We start from the raw sequence: 22,701 nt of genomic DNA, 5'->3' as shown, positions 1-22,701 counted from the left end.
CCCTCTGCCTATTTGTTCCCCCAACCCAGAGAGACTTGAGCAAGTAAATCCATATTGCACGAGAAAAGTCATCAACAAACACAATAAAATATGTAAATCCACTAGTAGGAATCAAGGGAGAAGGCCCCTATATGTCGGAGTTAATTAACTGACATAAAGCGGTGACATGACTAGACTCTTTTGGGGGACAAGGACAACGGGTATGTTTACCCAATTGACATGACTCACAGACTAACTCATGAACATATGACAAATCCGGTCTCAACCGTTTCAGAACTGGTAAAGAAGGCTGGCCTATCCGACAGTAAGCCTTCTGAGTTACAAAACTGTAGTCCTTGAGATTCAAAACCTGTGCCAATCAATCAACTGGTTTGTCCCTAATTCTTGAAAGACAATATATTGGAAAAAAAGTTACTAAGCAGATACGTTTGTAAACGAATATTAAGTTATCTGTAAAAGTGCGAACATAAAGAACACATGACAGATTTAAGTTTGATAGGTTGCTATTGGTTCCCACACCCCTAATTTGATAGGAAGATTAATTAACAAGTTGAGTATGGGGTATCTTAGTATTGAGATTGGATATTAGTTCTTTATTCCAAATCATGTTTTCCATGTCTCCTAAATTGATAATCTAGGATGTTGACCATGCAAAAAAACAAGCAGATATACCTAATTGTGCTGTGCTAGCATGGAGAGTAGTTGGGATCGAGAGACCTCTTCATCATGGAGTGTGCGAGTGCGGTAATATTAGCTATAGATGCTTCCTCAACTTTTGGAAGGATGAGGCGGTGGTTGAGATCCACGGCCAGAAGTAGGACCATTCGGTCAGTTATACTTTCTATGTCCAAACCTCTTGCAATAAAAACATTTGATTTTTTTTCTATACTCGTCCCTTTCACCATTTCTGCTACTAGAGGTTGTAAAAGCCTATATGTCACTCCTGGATGACTCAGATGGGGAGACACTAGATTACATTTCTCGTGCAAGATGATACATAAGTGCCATTGACTAAGATGTTGAGTGACTTAGCATAGAGGACGAGCACCAAAATTTTTAGTTGACAATCACGAAATGAACGTCATTACGTTCGTTTTTGCTAACCGCTTCTCTTGAACTTTAACATTAGGAGTGATAGGGAAAAAGAACAAGGAGCTCCTTACATAGCTTTGATAGCCTCTTATTGACTTGGTGAGATCGGAGTCATCTTGCTCGCATCTAAAATAGGATCCGAATACGAATTAATTATGAGACAAGGATTCCTTGGCCGAGAAGGAAGACTTCGAGTGGATTCACTTTTTCTGTGGTAGGGTAGTTCTGAGCAATACTTAGGACTTGTGGTTCCATTGCATTCCATAGGGCCATTCGAATATCAATATCATTGAGCTTAAATGCTTTCCTCGATTTGGTACCGCTCACGCGGCTCGCATCGAAACAGTGCTTGAAATTCATAGTAATAGAGATACATGTCTTTGGAGGCAAATCTTTGCCTGTTAAATTCCTAAGTTTTAAGATTCGTAGGGTCCTAGCTTAAATAATTATTGTTGTCCAGGTTTGAACAAACATACTCCATTGAGCCTAATTTTTAGAGTTGAGTTTGATCGAAATCTTTAACACAACACAAAAGTAATTATACCGGTGAAAACGATGAAGACACTGGACGTCGATTGTTTAATTTTGTGTCTGTGACATTGTTGGACTTGATTGTATAGAAGGATGGAGGTGGTTCTCTTACAATAATGATTCATGGTTCTTGATAAGGGAAACAAGGGACAAGCAACAAGCAACCAAGAAAAGAGGGAAAGCACACACAATAGAATTTATAGATTTGGAAACACAAGCGGCGGTGACGGTGGGGCCGGCGACGTTTTCCCTTTTTGAAGTAGGAAGAACACGCCGGCGGTTATGGAGGAGGGAAGCAACGGCGATTTTGGAGAAGGCATTGACGGCGATAGTTCTGGAGGAGGAAGACTTTGGTAGCGTTGGATCTGGACGAGGATCGAGGTAGCGATAGCGGATCTGGATGAGGGCGGCGGCTAGGGTTTCGGCAAAGTTCCAATGGCAACGACGTTTAGGGTTCCTTCATGGCTCTAATACCACGATATAATTATGAGAATTGTGTTTGTTTATTCATAGTAGAAGAGGACACAAACATTTATACACAAAAGAGTCCTTGTTGGATCCCAGATCTCATATTGAATCAATGATCTAAAGAAAATATGTAAAGCGGAAGCAATGTTAGATCAAAGCAGTTTATAAATGGAAGAACAATTAATCAATATGAAAAACAATATGAAGATAGAATTGTAGTGATATGATTAATCGTGGCTATCAACCTTACATGGATCGGAAATGATGAGGGTATTTGGAGATGGAGTGTTTTTAAAAAAACAACTCACATTCACAAATTACAAAGGGGAAAGGGACTCCTATTTATAGGGAAATACAAGAAATAGTGGTTTTCCTACTTTATGACCAAGTTTTCCTTTTCACACTTTTAACTCTAAAATTGGGATTAACAGTCCTCTATATTAGGAAACTACACAAAGAAGCCAGAAAGTAAAGCCCTAGATATCTAACTATATAGGATATCTAACATATTTAAATAGGATACTATACATAAACTATAGCCACCCATCCAGTACATACTATGCGGGACGCTTTTAGGAGTAGGTGGTAAAATAATAGAAGGTCGGGCGTGGACCTTTTTATCACAATTATACCAGAAATACTTACGGCTGTGCATCATTGGTGATAAAAAGACTGAGGATGCTTAGTCACATTGGCCTTCGGTATCATATGTATTTTTGGAGTATGCTATAGTGCTTTTAATTCATATTTTCTTGAGGAATCTTTTTTGTATAAGCAATAAAACTGTGCACATGTGATTTACAATGTGTAAGATTACGTTGTGAAGGCCTTCCTTCTCTCTCTCTACCCTACATACATATGCATGCAATTCCCTCTTATTTTCATTCCTTTTTAAATAAATTGCTGTTGATGATATATCAGTACATCTCAGCTTATAGCTATAAGAGATGAGCTTTTCGAGACATTCAGGAAGAGACACAGGGGAGTAATGGAACTCGAAGAAGTGCAGCTAACTTCTAATTCACTACACAGGTTGGTTGGAGAGTTAACAATTTGAAACCGAAAGCGCATGTATAATGTTTTAGTATTCCTAAATGTAGCCATCTATGAAAGAACTTGTATTTATAAAAGTATTTATTGTTATATGTCATAAAATTTTATTGAAGAACAAAAATCTACTAGTAGCCATATGATGTTCGAAGTAAATTTTGCAAATTACACATTTTCCATCTATTAGATTAGCAAAATTGCACACAAGCTCTGTAGTATGTGTGTGATCTGGCGCAAATTGGATTATTTAGATATTGGTTTTCTGGTGGCATGGGTTAAGTTTTGCCAAAAATAAATGAAGCAAAATTGTGGGTCTTCATGCTTCATAGAATTTAAATGGTGTTTTTTAAAGAGGCTGTGCAATTTGTTGACGTGGGGCAGGCTCAATGATAGAATAATTGGAAATTTGAATAGGAAGGAAAACAACAGCATCTCTGCGCATAAGAAAAAAATGAGAAATATAATGGTTGACCATTGACACAGCCAACATTTCAAGGAAAGCTGAAAAGTTCCATATGTAAATGACATGTGTGCCTTACATTTACAGAGATTAAAACTCATGTTGTATCTTTATATTGTAGTTATTGAAAGACCTAAGTGGATTCATTTTCATTTGACGAACCTATTCTTGCTCTGAGTTATAGTAGAGCAGATAGGGAACCATATGTCTTTGTACCTATCACCACCTTGACATAATGCAATGCTTTTTTTTTTGATCAGTTTCTGTTCCATAAGTGGCGTGTTTGAATTCATCAACTTTGGTGATGGTAACAAGGGCTTATCAAACTTACATGTTTTCTTTTTGTGCAACTCTTTTTGCAGAATGTTGTTGGCATTTAGTGAGCAGACTAAAGGTCAAAAGTTCCCAGCAAATGCTTCGGACCAAGAAATGCTTGAAATAGTTATGGGCAGGTATAAGTTCTTTCCTGTTTGGTGCTCGCCATATTGGCAATAAAATTACTTGTGAAAATCAAAGTGCAATAAAATGATAAAAGGTGGACCATTGCTCTAGTTAGCATGCTCTGTGTATGAGGTTCACCGAGTTTCATCCCTTAGATTGGTAGTATGTTTGTCAATGTCTTTCAATTGTAGCAGTTGCCATAACCTCCATACTCTTGCTATTGCTGTAGTTGTTAGAAGTGGGGGCTGATGTTCCTAGAAGGCTTTGGTGTTGGCGTCTGTCCAGTTAACTTTGATGCATGTTACAATATAACCTTTCAGTCTATATGATTGATTGTTAATCGAACAGGGATCTAGCTGACAACTCTCAAGTCTTCCAAATTCATTTACAGTTTATGTTAGTTCTTGGCTAGAGTCGACAACCGGTTTTTGTTGGGCTTTGAGGATATGTGTTGGGTACTTGGTCATTTGTAGCAATTGATCTTATTAGCTTTTGTTTCTGGGATGTATTTGACACTGTCAATGCTTCTTCTTGGAGATGCTCTCTTCAGGCTTTATTAGACCTTGTTGATCTTATTCAACATGATCATTGACATATCTGGGATTTTATAGGCAATTGCTGAATGTTCTGTTAGGCCCTAAACACATGATATGTTAATCACCACAAGCTGCTATTCGTTCCTTGTGAGGGTGGCTCCTTTCCAGTAAACGGAAAACCACACTGCAAATCTGAGGGACCTCCTGGTTTTAGGATACCCCTTCATGGACCTTGCATATAATATGACAATAATGGAAGAGCATCAAACTTTTTTCTGTCGCCAAAAATCTAATAGGTTCATATGGTCAGTAGAGTTTGTTAAATAAATTGAGCTATTATGTTTGAAAATTTGACGAAGAAAATGACACTCATTTTATCATTACAAATTATGTTTGTAAGAAGAAATTTATCAAGAAGGATATGTAAAACTGCTCTCCCTCTTTGTTGCATAATAATCAGAACACGCCTTTTGTCTAATTTTGTATCTCGAACTTGCCTATCTGCCAATTAGTAAATGTTAAAAGATATTGGTAATATTGATTTCGATTCACAAGATTCCGTTATTTTGTTATCGTGATTTATTTATTTTGTCACTGTTGAGGGATATTTTAGATACGTTAGTACTTTTCTGATTGGCACACTTCCATTAAAATATTCACACGTTCCAACATTTTTGGGGATCAAGAGGGTAGTTGATTTTTAATTAAAACCACCCATAAAAGGATGTAAATGTATTCAAATGTGTACGTAGCCTAAATTGTCTTATTCAAAGGAATCATATTATTATCTTAGTATTATAATTTTTTTTGTAACGATTCCTAATGCATTATGTATTTGTAAAATTAAAAAACTGGACAAAAACTGCTGGTGGGTCAATCCAACCCCACCCATTGACTCGAACTAGGAAACTACCAATTTTGAACCGAACCCATTATGACATGCTAGTCAACACATTCGACTTGCCCATTTTGCCATTTGGCACTCATATGATTGTGAAACCCAAAAGCTAAACATGAAGAGGTGAACCGCTTAGGTGGTGTTTGGTTCAGAAATTGGAATTTGTCAAAGGAATTGGAATGGAATTTATTCATGTTTGACCATGCATTTGGTTGGCAAAAATTGGAATGAAATCTGTCAAAAAATTTAAATCTGTTTGTTTGGCTCGTTGAATATAATAGTAGTAGTGGGATGAAGGTGGTAATAGTGTCGATGATGGTGGTGGTGGCGGTGATGGTAGTAGTGGCGGTGATGATGACTGTGGTGACTTGGTGGCGGTGACTGTGGTACTGATGACAGTGGTGGTGGGGGTGATGGCAACAGAGGTAACGAAGGCGACAACAGTGGTGGTGGCGAAGGTGACATCCATCATGGTGGGATGGACTGGAATGGAGTAAATATAAAAGAACCCAAGGGTGGTACGAAGGAATTGGAATTCCTTGCTAGAACCCAAGGAATTTACATTTCTCCAGATTTGGAATTTGAATTATTTACCAAAACTCAAAGAATGAACCAAACACAGGAATGGAATTTGGTGAACGGAATTGACCATCCCAATTTCTCCAAATTCCTCCGGATTCCGATGAACCAAACACCATCTTAGGATTTTGGGACATGAATGGTATCTGTGGAAGGAGCAGTTAGGTTTTTCTTATGGAAGTTAAGAAGGCATTTGTTGCACATAGTAATCATACGATGTCTTCTATTACGTGGGTCTCACTTGATTCATCTAGGTGTAACTAATGTATGAAGTGATATTTTGCATACTGTACTTGTAGCTTCATTGGTCATTTTTCTTATCTTAATTTGAATATGTTTATTAATTGATTGTAGATACGAGCAGGACCTTATGCATCCGATCCAAAATCTTCTTGGGGGAGAGCTTGCTCGTGCAATGCTTATCCAAGTAACATACTACCGCACTTGTTTTGTTTTGCTAGTCAGTGATTTCAAACTGGTACATGACATTAGAATTTTTTGCCATATGACAGATTCAGAAGCTAAAACTTGACATTGAAACGTGAGTTGAAACAAGCATTTCATTGTGCAGGTTAAATCATTTTATGATCAATGTTATTCAACTACTGTTTCTAATGACTATATCACAACAGGGCAATGCTTGAGCTCAACCAGATTCTGAGGGCCAATGAGATAAATTTCGCCATTCTTGCTGCTTTACCAGCATTCTTTCTCTCCCTCCTTGTGCTCATGTTATTGCGTACATGGGTGAAACAGGTATGCCATGCATGGTGTATTCTATTAAACTACTGCCTTATGGTGCATGTATGAGATAAAATGGATGAGGTAGCTTACTTGATCAGAAGCAGCTCACAGTAAGGTCAAATGCAGATGATTAAGTTGAGTTAGCTTGGTTCAGTAGTGTGATTAAACAAGGTAATAGGTCATGTTTTCAAATTTGGTGAGATCAGATTGATCATGAAAATAATACTACCTATGTGGTTTCTCTAGTATGAAAATGCTTTTGTAAGTCTTTGTTTCCATACTTCCAGTAAGATATTCTTTTTATTTGCAATTTATAAGAACTAAAATCTAAGTTCTCGAATAGTTAGTTGGGTGATTACTATTAGAAAAAGTCAACCAAGCTCTCGGTCCTTGTAAGGATTAAATTATATTTTTCAACAATTGTGTCACAAAGAAGGTTTTTCACGGGACTGTTTGGTTGGAGGTATTAGAAGGTAATGGATGGAAACGATAATCATTGATCATGCTTGGTTCAAATCAGGAATGGAAATGGAATGAAAAGTGGTGTTTGGTTTTAGATTTTTAATCAATCATTATAATAGATTTGGGTAAAAATCATTCCTCCCTTATTTGGGCGGGATAGAAACTTCTTCTCCAAGTCTACCTCTCACCCCTCTCAAGCATCACCAACTTACCCTTTTGTTCCCGTCTTCATGGCAGCAACACACTCAGCTTCTGCAACCCCATTACCGGCGGCCAACAGATCTGCGAGTTCCTTCTTCATCTCTCGTGAACCCTAGCTCCAGCCCTAAGGTAGCACCTCCAAACACTGATCTGGCGCCTCCAAACACAGATCTATCGAGAGATGAAATTACCTTCGTTTTTCAAGATGAAGTAAGGGATGAAGAGGATTTTGATTTTCGTTTTCAGAGATAAAATAAGATATTAAGATGATTTCGATTTTTTTTGGGAGATGAAATAAGATGAAGATGTGTTGGATATGCTTGTTGTGATGTAGATGAAAATGGAGACGTGATGGAAATGGATATATATGGAGATATGTTGGAGATTCTTGCTGTCAATTTGAGGGAAGTAGTGCTCCATACCCTGTAGCTTAGGTAAGGCGGAGGATTAATTTCAATTAACTTCCGATAGAGGTATCTCGAGCCTTCTGTTGTACCAATGTCTCCGTGGCCCCATTTCGCCTTACCAACCCCAAGGAAACTCCGAATACAGGCCGGGTTTTCACGAGCGTTGGCGGGTTCTGGAGTGCCGTTCTGGTTGGCTTAGATTATTTAGACTTTTCTGGCCATGAATTCTGGAAAATTTTCCACGTTCATAGGAGTGCATCTATGTTTCTGCTTTACGAATATGATATTTTTTGGGCATTTCTAATAATATCAAGTCTTATTCCTATTTTGGTATTTTTCATTTCGGAATTTGCACCTATTTTTATCTATTTAGTGATCAGTCCGGTAAGATGCAGATAAAACGCCAAAAAGCAACCAAAGCGGAGCCCTTATAGTCCGAAAAAGAATATTGATGATATATAATTCCAATATGTAAGGTCTATGAGAATTAGAGATGGAGATGGAGACATGATGGAGATGGAGATGCTGTGCAGGGATTTTTTCTTGGAAATGAGGAAGCTTTTTTTGAACATATTTAAAAAAGATCACGAATAATATAATAGAATGGAATAAAAAGAATGATTCCCATTCTACTTTATTATCATTACCAATCCCATTTTCATTCCTTGAAATGAACCTACCGCCCCCTCAAGTTTCTTATTAATGGTTAGAATTTATTTAAAAAGATTGGTCCCTAAGTTTTGTTCCTGACATGGACTGCAGCTGCTGGAAATATTGTTATATAACCTAAAATATGTGATTGAACGTGGAAGACATTTAGTGGAACTCGTTAAAAATGCTACACTAGGTGAAACATGAACGAACTTAATGAACACCCTAACTTAGAATATGGACACTTGGATTCCTTTTCTGTACTCCCTCTGTTCTTTAGTGGTTGTCCACCTACTAATTCACATATACTTTGCCCGTGTTCTTTAGATGGAAAATGGAAACACTTCACCTGCACCCATTTTGGGACATTCACTGATACTTGTCCTCTAAAATGCGACTAAGTAATGTTTTTGGATTATCATGTGTTTTATCATCATAATAGAAACATGACTTTCTAGTGGTCATTTTGCTTGCATTTGAGGCTAATAACTTGACATAATTCTCTCCATAGTAGAACTCGGGGCCTGTCTTTTTTGTTACCTGGACTTTGCTGTCAGTTGTGAGTCCCAAGCCTGTTATGTGTACTTTTGTCTTTCCTTATATGATATTTGCCAGAGGTGCAGTGTTTTTTTTCAAAAAGATTGTTATCTTTACTCTGTTTTCTAATGATCGTCTTACTTTCCATTTTGATATGCTCACAGATACTTGGCTGACTCTTGGCTGTATTGCTATTAAATGGTTTACAATCATAATCTAAACAACACCTTTTTAGTGATCAATTGGCTGGTCTTTGAGGCTATAATTTGAAATAATAGAACTGCTTCCAAGCATGTTCTTTTAGCTTAAATTCTAAAACCTTGGTGACAAATCTTAGCTTGATAATATCTTGTTTCCTTGATATTTTCCAGAGATGGTTTAATGCATTGCACGATACTTGTTATTAGGAATCTATAAAACACATTGGCTGATTAAGAACCATCATTTCTACATGTTAACTCAGGTTTATGCATTTGCTCATTCCGTGCTGTATTAGTAGTTTAGTGTGATCACCTGTGTTTACCATTAATATTAGGTGTACTAACTCTCTATTCTTTCTTATCGTGATTGAACTATAGGCGCACTAGTTGTATGTATTGTGGTGCACTAGTACTAGATTATCTTATGATTCTTGTGTCTCAGGACACTAGGGCAGAAGGCAAAGGGAGAATTGCTCGAGTGCAAAGAAGACTACTAATTGTGGAAGTTGAGAAGAGAATTATGCAGTATCAGAACTGCATTGATCAGGGACTGGTAAACTCTTACCTTTTTATATTTTTTAGTTAGAAATAACTCAAAATTTAGGACCATATTACATGGTTTTATGAGTTTATCTTAGGGAAAAGTTCATAAAAACCCAGATAACTATCCCATTTTGAAAGATTAAGTCCTTGAACTATTTTTTAATGAAAAAACCGTTAAACTTTCTTATTTTGAATGATTAAGTCCTTGAACTATTTTTTTTGAATGAAAAAACCATTTAACTTTCTCATTTTGAATGCTTAAGTCCCTGGTAATAAATAAACCATCGAACTTCTCAAAATTGGTTTTCTACATTCTTTTAACAAAAAAACTACTTGTAATCGACTAAAAAAGTCTTAAAAGTAAAAAAAAAACTTTAAATCAGTTTTACCATTTCCAAACCCTACGCCATTCAAACCCCTCGCAAACAACGGTATCACCCCTTCTTTCGACTCTCTGTCGCCCCATCGTTGCCGGTTCTTCATATCGGCTATCACATTGTTTTCTCTGTTATCGATCTCCCTCTTTTTGATCTATTTTTAAGGGGTTACAAGTAGTTTTACTTTAAGACCTTTCTATTCGGTTACATGCAGTTTTTTTTTGTTAACATATGTAAGTAATCAATTTTAAAAAATTCGATGATTTAGTTTATTGAAAAAAAATGTCTTAAGGCCTTAATCATTCAAAATGAGAAAGCTTAATAAATTAGTTCAAGGACTTAATCATTCAAAATGAAATAGTTTGTCGGGTTTTTCTGAACTTTACCCTTTTATCTTATGGTGGGCCTGCTTTATAATAAATGCCAAGACCGCCTTCGACCCTTTTTGTTGCAATACAATAGCAATTTTCCGTTCATGTATTACTTTAATAAGCCATTGGAGAATAGCTCAAATTTATTTTTCATAAGCAAGATGTAGAATGAGAATCAATCGTTCACCAGGAAGTTCCAACCCAATTGTACTTCCTAGGGGTGTTCACGGTGCGGTTTGGGGCTAAACCACAAACCGCACCGCATATATCTCAAACCGCAAAAAATTATAATTATAATTATAAGATTAGAACTTTATTATAAAATCAGCAATCACGTTACCGTAGTCTAGACAAATAAAAAGTTCAAATGCATCCGATTCCGAAATACATATTACATAAATAGAAAGTCTATGAAAGCTAAAAATATTATATAATTAAAAAGAGTCTAAGAAAACTAAAAATAAAATATAATGAAACTAGCCTAATTATTATATATAATATACATTAAAAATGTAAATAAAATGTGTGTTGCCGTTTGAACTGCGGTTTGATAACTTAAAACTGCAAACCACACTGTATAGTGCGGTTTGGTAAAAATGCAAGCAACAAACATGTTATGCGACTACCTGTTTGATTCACGTATAGTCGGAAGAGATGTTCAAATCAACCAAATTAGGAATAGTTCACAAAAGAATAAGAAAGGATGGCATTTCTAATTTGTTAGCTGTCGTGGGTGAGGGTAATTTTTTGGTATTATTTAGTATCCATTTTGATGATCAACCTATTAATAAGAAGGGGGATATAGGGAATAGGTATGCAGAAAATGAATCCTTTGTATGGAGAGTGTAGCCTCTCGAATTGCTAGAGTGTTTTCTTTCTCTAATCCGATTAGTGCAGCTTGTCAACTTATTCTACATTCTTTTTGGTTTGTTATTCCTATAAATTTCTGAGTCATAACAAAGTGGTATCTGAGCAATCGAATCTTGTGCATGGCTCCCCCAAAGTCTATCCAGGGTGGAGTTGATAGAAGAAGATATCGCGGTGGTGAGAGCGACTTTAGCAGATTTATAACAGACTTTGTAGCAGTTCAACGAGCAATTGGCTTTAATCACCAAGCGATTTTCAAAATCGATGGCAGAAAACTCGCAACTACATATGTCTATTTGGGAGGAGGTCCGAGCCACGCTATCGGAACCCAATTTTTCTTTCACAGGACCCCACCGACGGGAAGTCCAACTGAGGTGGGAGACCGTCCAGGTGGAACAACGAACCAGGGGGTTCTAATTGGCGTTTCAGAAAAATAGACATGCCTTTGTTTGATGGCAGTCATCCAAACAGTTGGATTCTACATGCTGAACTTTATTTTTTGTTCTATGGATTGAATGAAACTGAGAAGTTAGAAGCAACGGTGGTGGCTTTGGAAGGCGATGCGCTGTTGTGGTATCAATGGGAAAAACAGTTCCGACCGGCAAGTGCTAGATCTCTTCACGAACAATGGCTGGCTCTCATGCAGAAGGGCTCGGTGTTGGCATACCAGAGACGATTTATTGAATTGGCTTCTCCCTTAACTAATATCCCCGATGAGATCTCCTTGGCCACTGCATCAATGGGCCTGCGGGCTGAAGTTCGAGTACTTGGGCCCCGAAATCAGGAGCAGGCGATTTCACAAAATAAATTAGAGGAGAAATTTAGGTCTAGCATGGGAAGAACAAAGTCTCGAGCATCAGTATCTTTGTATGGCTTAGGTACCCTTCAAAAACTTTGCCCTCCCAAACTGCGCCCCTCGTTTCTCAGGTTCGTGCCCTACCTACTTTTGTACCCCTGATCGAACACAAATTCATCGGGATCGGTGAACTCAAATGTCTCGAGTAAACCCCTAGGTGAGGTTCGTAGACTATCAGATAAGAAATTGCAAAGTAAAGGAGAACGTGGTCTATGTTTCCGGTGCATCGAAAAGTGGAGTTTGGTCCACCGTTGTAAATGGATGGAGTTGAGTGTTCTACTAACCCATGAAGAAGACGAGACTGAGGACAGAAAGGAGACTCATGGGGAAGGTATAACTGAAAATCTGCAGCTAAGAGATTTGTCTTATATTTATTATGGGGATCATCAACCCAAAGACTCTTAAAATGAAAGGGGAGATAGAAGGGTCTGAGGTGACTGTCATGATTGACTTTGGGGCAACCCATAATTTCATTTCCCTATCTATCATCAACTAGTTAGGCATTCCAGTAAGCAACTCTAGGGAGTTTGGGGTTTCCTTGGGCATAGGAGAAGCGGTCCAAGGATGTGGTGAATGTCAAGGGGTCCAACTCCGAGTTCAAGGGTTAGAGATTATCGAAGATTGTCTTCCATTAACGTTAGGTAATTCGGATGTGATCCTAGGTGTTCAATAGGTGGAAAAATTAGGTGCGGTGACAACAAATTGGAACACAAATTATGAAGTTCCAAGTCAGCGGGGTGGCAGTAACATTGAAGGGGGATCCTTCGTTGGATCGATCGAAAATAACGTTGAAAAACATGTTGAGGACTATTTTTAGAGGATGAGGGGGGTATCTGTTACAATTAAATCAAGTTGAAAGGACCTCCCCATTGGAGACTCTGCTTGCATCTTCTGAATGTACTAACTCCAAAACGGGGTAAAGAGCATACCATTAACTTGAAGGAAGGGGTGGGGCCAGTGTCGGTGCGGCCATATGGTTATCCACATGCTCAAAATGCCGAGATCGAGCGCCTAGTCCAAGAGATGCTACATGCTGGAATTGTACAGCGGTCAAATAATGACCGTTCTCCAGCCTTGTTCTAGTCAAGAAATAGGATGGATCGTGGCGGTTTTGTGTTGATTATCGAGCGTTGAACAAGGCTACTATCCCAGATAAGTACCCCATAGTCGTATCGATGAATTGCTGGATGAGCTACATGGGTCGCATGTTTTCTCAAAGTTGATTTGAAGTCGGGATACCACCGGATTCGATTTAAAGACGAAGATGTGACTAAGACTGCTTTCTGTACCCATGAGGCTCACTATGAATTCTTGGTCATGCCATTCGGCCTCACTAACTCCTGCCACGTTTCATTTGGTGATGAACAGTATATTCAAGCCCTTTCCACTAAAATTGTTACTCGTATTCTTGTATGACATTTTGTTGTACAGCCAAAGCGAACATGTGGAGCATGTAGCAACCGTCTTGAAGCAATTGGCCGAGCATAAATTTTATGCTAGTCCCAGGAAGTGCGTATTTGGCAAACAAGAGGTCGGTTATCTCGGTCATGTGATATCGGCGGTTGGCATAGCTGTGGCCCCAGACAAGATTAAGTCCGTGGTGGAGTGGCCTCAACCGAAGACCTTACATGAGCTAAGAGGATTTTAAGGTTAATCGGATATTATCGAAAATTTATCGCAAGTTATAGTAGAGTGGCATTTGGGCCCATAGATAGAGGCATCCCATCCAATGCCTTTTCGTTATCATTCCGTGGGGGCTTTCTAGAAGAAAGGAGTTGGCCTCTTCCTTAACAGATCAGCTAAAAAGAGACTGTTTTGGATGGTCAGAAGCAGCTACCGAGTCATTTCAGAAGCTGAAGACAGTGTGGACTCAAGCCCGGTTCTCGCAATGCCAAAGTTCACCCAAACATTTGTTATGGAGGCTAATGCATGTGGGTTTGGTGTAGGTGCACTGTTGCTCCAAAACGATCATCCTATCGCCTACTTTAGTCAAGTATTGGGGGCATGAAACTGTATGGAACCCATATATGAGAATGAGTAGATGGCAATTGTCCTTACAGATAGAAGTGGAAGACACTTTATGATTCACACAGATCAGAGGAGTCTTAAATTCCTCATGGAGCAACACGAGGTGGGATCGGACTACCAAAAGTGGGTGAGGAAGCTCATGGGATTCGATTTCGAAACTCGTTATAAACCTGGTTCGTCAAATCGAGTGGCAGATGCCCTATCCAGGAATTTCTGTCAGAAAAGGAAATGAGCACGATTTCTCATCATGGTCCATGCATGTGGAGGAATTGGAGAAGGAAATACAGGCAGACCCTTCTCTAATGAGGGTTGCTCATGATATCGAAATTGAAGGGAAGAACCATGCAGGTGATGCAGTAGATCAAAAGTGGTTGTTTTTCAAGGGATGGTTAATAATTCCGTGTAACTCATCATTTATTCCTAAGTTGTTTCAGATGTGTCATGATTCGACGATTGGAGGACACTTGGGGGAGTTTAAGACCTGTCAACGCATGGCTGTAGAATGGTTCTGGGTAGGGATGCATCGAGCGGTCCAGCGGTATGTTCAAGCATGTTCCATGTGTCAACAACAAAAGCTGCTACAACCCACCCGGCTAGCCTCCTGCAGCCACTACCAATACCATCCCTGGTGTGGGACAAGATAACCATGGATTTCATCTAGAGCTTGGCTCGTTCAAAAGGTTATGACACGGTGCTAGTGATAGTCGATCGTTTAACAAAATTTACCCATTTTATAGCCTTGATACATCCATTTAATGCAACAACTGTGGCGGCGTTGTCTATTAAAGAGGTGGTTCGTCTTCACGGGTTCCCATCCACCATTATTTCAGATCGAGATAGGGTCTTCATGAACAACTTTTGGCGGGAGTTGATCCGTCCGCAAGGTACCACACTAATGCGTAGCACTGCATACCATTCACAAACCGACGGTCAATAGGAAATTGTCAACAAATCGGTAGAAACGTACCTTCGTTGTTTTATACAAGGCAGTCCTTGCAGTTGGGTTCAATGGTTGCCATGGGCGGAGTTTTGGCATGACACTTCGTATCATACTGCCTCAAAATGTACACCCTTCAAAGCGCTCTATAGTCGGGATCCCCCTCGATTGTGTCGAATGCAACCAGGTAGCACAGGGATGTCTACATTGGAGGAACTATTGGACCGCGATGCAATAATAGATGAATTGCGATCCTATCTCATTCGAGCCCATTCCCAACAACAAATAAAGGAGACAACTGACAAACCGTGACGAGATCTCTGTTTTGATATAGCCGAGCGGGTATATTTGAAACTTCAACGTTACCATCAGAAATCTAAGGCCAACCGCCCCTTTCAAAAGCTTGCAGCGCCTTTTTATGGGTCCTTTCAAGTCACCCTACGTGTGGGAAGTGGCGTATAAACTCCAACTGCCAGAGTCTGCACGCAATCCATTCCATGTTCCACATTTCACAACTGAAGAAAACCATTGGGGGGCAACCGTCTTCACCCTCGTTACCCCCACACATAAATGAAGACATGGGTTAGAAGTATGGGGTTCGTTCAATGGAGGCAGGTGAAAGGAACAAAGTGGAGGTTTTGCTTAAATGGAAAGATTACACAAGTTTGAAGCAACCTGGGAAGATTTTGATACCATGCGGTGGGTTTTCCCTGACTTTCCCCTTGAGGACAAGGTGGCTCGTTGGGAGCGGGTAATGTTATGCGACCACCGGTTCAATTAACGTGTAGTCAGAAAAGAGGTTCAAACCAACCAAATTAGGAATGGTTCACAAAAAAATAAGGATGGCATGTCTATTTCGTTAGCTGTTGTGGGTGAGGTAAATTCTTGGGTAGTATTTAGTTTCTGTTTTGATGATCAACCTATTAATAACAAGGGGGTTACAGGGAATAGGTATGCAGAAAATGAATCCTTTGTATGGAGAGTCTAGCCTCTCGAATTGCTAGAGTGTTTTCTTTCTTTAATCCGATCAGTGCAGCTTGTCGACTTATTCTACATTTTCTTTGATTTGTTATTCCTTTAAATTCCCGAGTCATAACACCGCACCACTGAAGTTCTAAACCATGCTTTGCTGTGCTGTGTGGGTGGTTTGTGCAGTTTGGATGAACACTACTTCCATTGGGGAACATTTTTGTCACGACAACTACCAAGTTACATAGCAATAATATTTGTAAGTTCAAACCTCGCTCAATTGGCAAATAAAGGCTAGGCCTTGGGACTTCTTCCCATAGGTCGCCAATTGAAGTCTTCTGAGGGGCACTAGGGATTTTCCTGGCTGTTATCTTCAGAGCCCTATGGGATTGCTGGCCTAGAGCGCCCAAGGTTACCAAAAAAATATTTTTGAGTTTAGGAAGTCATCATATTTGTGCTGATGGTCTATAAAAGGAACTTGCTGTCCACTCTAAGCTCCTTTCTAAAATGGCTTTAGGTTTAGGGTGTAGATATCTTTTACTTGTATATAACTGAATATAAATGAATACGAGCATGATAGTGAACTGATGGACTGACACTAATAAGCTCAAGTCTAACCCAATTCTATCTTCCAACATACCTTGATTATGCTTTCTTCAAAAAGTTTGGGCCAATTCCAAAATATTAAACACAGAAATGGAGTCCCTTATGTTGATTTGACGCAAGTTAATGCCAATTTCATAGGCAGAAAGTATACTATGAATCATGCATGTATCAACTAACAGCAGTTGCGTATGTGGCACAGCCGTCTTTGAATCATTCTGATGAGTACTCTTTTCCTGTTTTCTTGTGGGTATTATGCAAGTGTAATCCTTTTTAGATGGAAACTTCACTCTTGGTATCAATTATCATTACACATAATAATATCTTGGAATATTACCGCTATATTCTACTGGCATATGATATGGGTGACAATTCAAATTCTCCTATTTTCTCCTCTTTCCGGTATATCATTGTCACATTTGTTTACAAACTAGTATATAGGTCAGGATGGGAAAGTGCTTCTGCAGTGTGAACTTTGAAATGCATGGCCTTTTCTTTAATGTTTGAGATTTATGTATATTAAATGATCTTGTGGGGGAGAGAGGGTTCTTGTAATAGGTTTGTCATGAAAAAGAGAAGTAACGAAAAGATTAGAACTTCTATGTCAAGTTTATTCTTGTAAATAAGTTTTGGTAGAGAAATTGAAGAACTTCTGTCTAGCCCTGCTAGCAGGGCCATCTACTAAATACGCTGTTTGACAGCACCTCAACTTCTATAAGTAGCATATCGTGGAACGCTGTAGTAAGTATATTGGATTACCTTTTTTTAATAAAATGTCTTATCTGGCGACTTTTTGTGATCGTGCTAGACTGAATTACTGCTTATTGGACACTATTTGCTACTTTTATGATACTGGGAGTATGCTGGATCACCAAGATGGAAGATAGATAATCCTTTTGTTTCAAGAAGAAAACCACAATTTGAATTTTGCTTTCTAAGCTGGTACCCTCCAATGTTAAATCAGTATGAATTGCTTTCCAATTTAACAATAACATTCCTTCTGTTGAATTACTTGTAAAGTTTTCTTTTATTTATTTCTAACATATTTATCTTGGAAGGTCTCATAAGTGGTCGACCTTGCTCATTTATAACTGTTTTGGGAGGTTGCACGTGTTGGGCCTTCATCTATTATTGGTTGCTTCTTTTCGGTATAAAATGGCAGAGGCAACCATACTGATGGTTGTTATTTTGTACCAACGGATGCCACTTTTTTTAAAACGCATGTTCTCTCACACACTGTGATCCTTGCATCTAACCATTATTGTTGCTTTGTGTTGTTTTTTTTGTTTCTCTTGCTCTCATCCATAAACCACTAATTATTGCTCCACAGTACTGCAATTATTCAAGACCCATCTTGCTTGGAATGTGCATGCCATATGATGTTAGGACTTTTTTTGAACATTATTATGGTGCATGAACCAAAACTTATTTACGGGATATTTAGGAGAATAACCTTCCGATAGATTTATTTTCAAATGCATGACCTTCCGGCATATTTTGAGGCATTCTTGTGTTAGGAAGAGACACTCTTCTGTAGGTAGAGACATTCTTAAATGGCAGAAATGTTGTGCATTTAAAAATTAATATATTAGAAGGTCATTCTTCTAAATAACCCACTAATTTACCATGTGGAACTCATAGTCTTTCAAAATGAACCATCAATAATCATGAACACAAAATCGCCACCTATCAAATTACTAGGAATAAATTATTGAAAATTGATATCATAGTCCAATGTACGTCTCTTCTCACTGGCATTACATTGCCTTAACTTTGCAGGACAAAGATGCTCAATGTATGTATGGATTGGTTTTGTATGCACTGGACCGGCTTTACAGGGCAGTGGAGAGACATGCTAAGGCAACTGGTGAATGGCAGTGGTTAGTTATCTTTCTTTTATATCAATTCATTACTTGTCCCTCTCAAAATAAGGGTTCACATTTCTATTTTAGTTTGTCCCAAATAAGTGCTCACTTTCAAAATCAAGTGCATATTTACCAATTTTACTCTTAACTATGAGATTGACAAATTTATTATTCCCTTGATAAGTAAAATTGTCTTTTATTTAATTAATAAGTGATTAACTACAAATTCCTAAAACTGTGAGATTTTCATTGTGGACTTCTATTTTGGGACATGAGTGTTTAAACGGATGTCCAAGTTACTCCTTCGTCGAGTGTCTAATAAAAGAAGCATGAAGCTTTTAACCTATCTATGACACATGAACACGTCAGCAGGACATTATAGGAAAGTTGCACAGTTAGGCCATGACATATACACCCAAATGCACATATAGATGTACTCTGTGTACATATATATATATGTGTGTGTGTGTGTGCATATCTGTATCTATCTATACAGAAGGTATGTGTGTATGTATGTGTGGATGTACATCCCTATCTATCTATACAGAAGACGTGTGTGTATGCATATCTGTATCTATCTATACAGAAGGTATGTGTGTATGTATGTGTGGATGTACATCCCTATCTATCTATACAGAAGACGTGTGTGTATGCATATCTGTATCTATCTATACATAAAGCATGTGTGTATGTTTAAGATGTGTGTAATATGTTAAGGTTGGGGTGGTTGGTGTCATAGATGTACTTATGTGCATATATGTGTGTATGCATATTCGTATCTATCTGTACCTAAGACATGTATGTATGTGTGGAGGCACATTCCTATAGAAGATGTGTGTGTGTGAGTGTAAGATGTGTGTAATATCTGGGTGATTTATGGTTGTATGATGAATAGTTTGAGACACGATATCTGCGAATTGGGGAAGCCAAATATTCAGACTGCACAGAAGTTGATGGTCACTTCGCGTATTGAACGGATGTATCATTGCTTGCTTCCCTCAACACGCCACTAGCTTCCACCCTTCTCTCCTAGTATTTGAAGATCAACAGCTGCCAATAGTCCAGTGTTTGATTCAATCATCACCAAAACGAACTTGGGTACGGTTTTTGTTTTTTGAAGTATATAACATTACGGCAAATACTCTCACACAACCCTCATCTCTGGTGAGGTTTGACCTCCCTAGAGGCTGGCTAGTAACTCGGGCACCGCTGGGCCAATGACCCTGTGGTTGCTTGGGTACACTTTATCAGCATGATCTTGTATTCAACCAAGACCAAGTGATTGATATTTTGCTTAATCACCTTGTAATGGGATTGGTTTAGCTTAATCGTTTGTTGGATCATCTTTTCCTTTAACGAAATGAATTTTTGTGTCTTTCTTTTGCATACATATTGAACTCGAATGCTTGTATCTATAAGCTTATGAATGAACAACTCGCAAATAAGACGTATAGAAGTTGTACAAAATTTCAAAGGGTTACAAGTTTCAACCTTTCAAGCGACCTTTGAAGGTGCTGATTGAAAACATGATTACTATTGTCCTTTAGAGGTAATTTTTTAAGACATGCGTATATAAGGATATTTGCCTTGTGATGCTCCGTTATTGTTTGTTTTGTATGTTAAATAAAAGTTTGAATGATGGAATTATTATTGTAATTATTTGTCTTTGTTAAACGTTAAATGAAAAGCATTAAAGTAAATGAATATTTATTTAAATTCGATAAAAGTAAAATATTAATATATAGATTTGTAATATGTTGTTTTTTTAACTTCAAACGATGAACCTGTATTGTAATTATTAGCCCTAATTTTCTATACGTTTTCTATAAATTATAAAGTTTTCATGATTTATTGATCTAAACTCATTATATGTTAATTTAGCATTAGATAATTGGAAATTTTTTGCATGTACGAGACTTATTTTCATTTTTATCAAATGGTAGAAACATAAATGCTAGACAACTTAGGGGGTGTTTGGTTTGTTGGAATCTGATTCTGTTGACGAAATTTCATTTCAATGCTTGGTTATCCATGAAATGAAATTGAATTCCAAGCATTCAAGTAGCCCACTTCCAAATTTTATGTCTCGTTTTCACTATATTGAGCTTTACATTGTCAAGAATATTGGAATGACGGTCTTTCTAAACTTCCCATAGGATAAATAAAGCAATAGAATTGTGTAAAAAAGAATACTGGGAGCAAATAGCATCAGTCCACCAAGATTCAAGCCGTTGTGCGAGAGATTAAGCTTGGGATATTGAAATGTTAAGATGAGACGCGAAGGACTAAAGGGATGTAGCCAACTCTCCTTGAACAAAGAGATTTGAGATGGATTTACTATGAGGGTTGGAACAACAAAGACAACATGAGGGAAACCGAAAACCCAGAGACTTGATACGCTCATCAGTGGATATTGCCTTACGCATAAGTCGCCAAACAAAACCTRCAATTTTTGGGTGTACCCATTTATTCCAAACATATTTCCACCGGTAGACAAAGGATGAGAAGCCCACATCGATTCCCATGCACTAGAAACAGAGAAGGCATCCATCAGGATGAAGTAGCCAGTGAAGTTTGCCCTCATAAACCTCAGAAAGACAACCCCACATAGATTGAAGTTTAAGGATTTCACCATTCCTTCACAAAGGAGATGGGATTGAAATCCATTCCATCCAAAATCTTATAAATGACAAAAATGCACTCGTTACAACTTCATAACCCTAACTGCACTTTTTCCATTCTTATCTACTGCTTCCAATCAATTATCGGTGTCTCTCATCTGGAACAATTCTGTTTCATCTTCTTCATTGATCGAAGACTGCAGGTAGGTTTTTTCTCTCCATTTCTCCACAAACGAACCTAGTTCATCTTCTTAACATGTTGTTATCTTTTTTTGTTATGATTTCTCCTTTACATGATAGTTGAGATTAATGGTTAAACTGGTTATCCAAGTAGTTAAATATTTGTTATTTCAAGTTTTAAATATCAAAATGAAGATTATAGAAGTAGATATGTTACTAATAAATCATACACAATCTAAAAATTATTATATTTGAGGACTTGTTTTTTAAAATAACAATTTCCTCCCGACCCTGATAATCTTCTATAGAGAAAAGGGGTGGCAGCCTTTTCCCTTCTTGGTTCATGACGTTTGACTCTCCATTCCTCTTAATGAGGTAACATCTTAAGACGCATGATAAGCTTTGATTTTGGGAAGCCTATCATAATCTTGCGTGTGGTTTTTGCCATAAGGTCTGACTTTCATCAGCATCTCTTCTTTGAGTGCTCATTCCTTAATCAGGTTTGGAATGCCCTAAAACCCAAGTTGAACCTTCCCGTTGTCCCGGATAACTAGACTAACATCGTTAGAGACTTCAAGCAAGCCACCAAACACAAGACCATCTAGTCTATTATTCGAGATTAGTGTTTGCTGGAATTGTCTACCATATTTGACAGGAGAGAAATGAGTGTACATTAAAAAAATAAGAGAAGATCTTATGATATGGTGGTCATGACCATCTCTGATGATGTCCACTCTAGGCTGCTTAGCCTGACCTTTAAGCCTTCCTCAAACGTTGTCCAGGCTAAGCTTATTTGAAACCTTCCCTAGTGGTTGGTCCTACTCCTTTTCTCTCTCTTCTTTCCTCCTCCTCTCTTTGTTCTGAGTTTTATTCTTTTCTGGTGATTGCTTCGATTTAGCTTTTCTCTCAATTGCTGACATTGATTTTATTTTCCTATATTTTATAGAATACGTTTTAATAATTTTTTCTTGATCGAAGGAATCTTCCCCTTTATATCAAAAAAAATAATGATTTAAATTATAATAAGTATCGCAACAACAAAAATTTAAATAAAAAATAAAATTTATATGAAGACCAAGTTATCACTTAAAAATTCACTTGTTATAGAAATAAAACTCATTTTAATAGAAAACAAAAGAAAAATAAAGGAACCACGAAACTGTGAAGATCGATCAAAATAGTCATTTCTTTCTCATATATATATATATATATATATATATATATATA

General features: G+C 37.9%; 1 protein-coding gene across 1 annotated transcript in view; it reads left to right on the top strand.

Moving 5' to 3' along the window:
* The window catches only part of LOC112509429 (protein DGS1, mitochondrial), a 33,187-nt gene extending 13,141 nt beyond the window's left edge, over positions 1-20,046 (top strand). Inside the window, exons 7-14 of the mRNA XM_025114388.1 lie at positions 3,023-3,123; positions 3,964-4,053; positions 6,410-6,482; positions 6,568-6,596; positions 6,688-6,811; positions 9,700-9,810; positions 18,588-18,688; positions 19,569-20,046. Of these exons, the coding sequence (XP_024970156.1) occupies positions 3,023-3,123; positions 3,964-4,053; positions 6,410-6,482; positions 6,568-6,596; positions 6,688-6,811; positions 9,700-9,810; positions 18,588-18,688; positions 19,569-19,686 (747 nt within the window). The 3' untranslated portion in view covers positions 19,687-20,046. The remainder of the gene's footprint in view (positions 1-3,022; positions 3,124-3,963; positions 4,054-6,409; positions 6,483-6,567; positions 6,597-6,687; positions 6,812-9,699; positions 9,811-18,587; positions 18,689-19,568) is intronic.
* The last annotated feature ends 2,655 nt before the right edge of the window (positions 20,047-22,701 follow it).

Source organism: Cynara cardunculus, assembly GCF_001531365.2.
Source record: "Cynara cardunculus var. scolymus isolate 2C chromosome LG 1, CcrdV1, whole genome shotgun sequence".
In the NCBI taxonomy this organism is placed as follows: domain Eukaryota; kingdom Viridiplantae; phylum Streptophyta; class Magnoliopsida; order Asterales; family Asteraceae; genus Cynara; species Cynara cardunculus.
The sequence above is the reverse complement of the archived record's forward strand: the minus strand, read 5'-3'. Positions and strand labels throughout refer to the sequence as shown.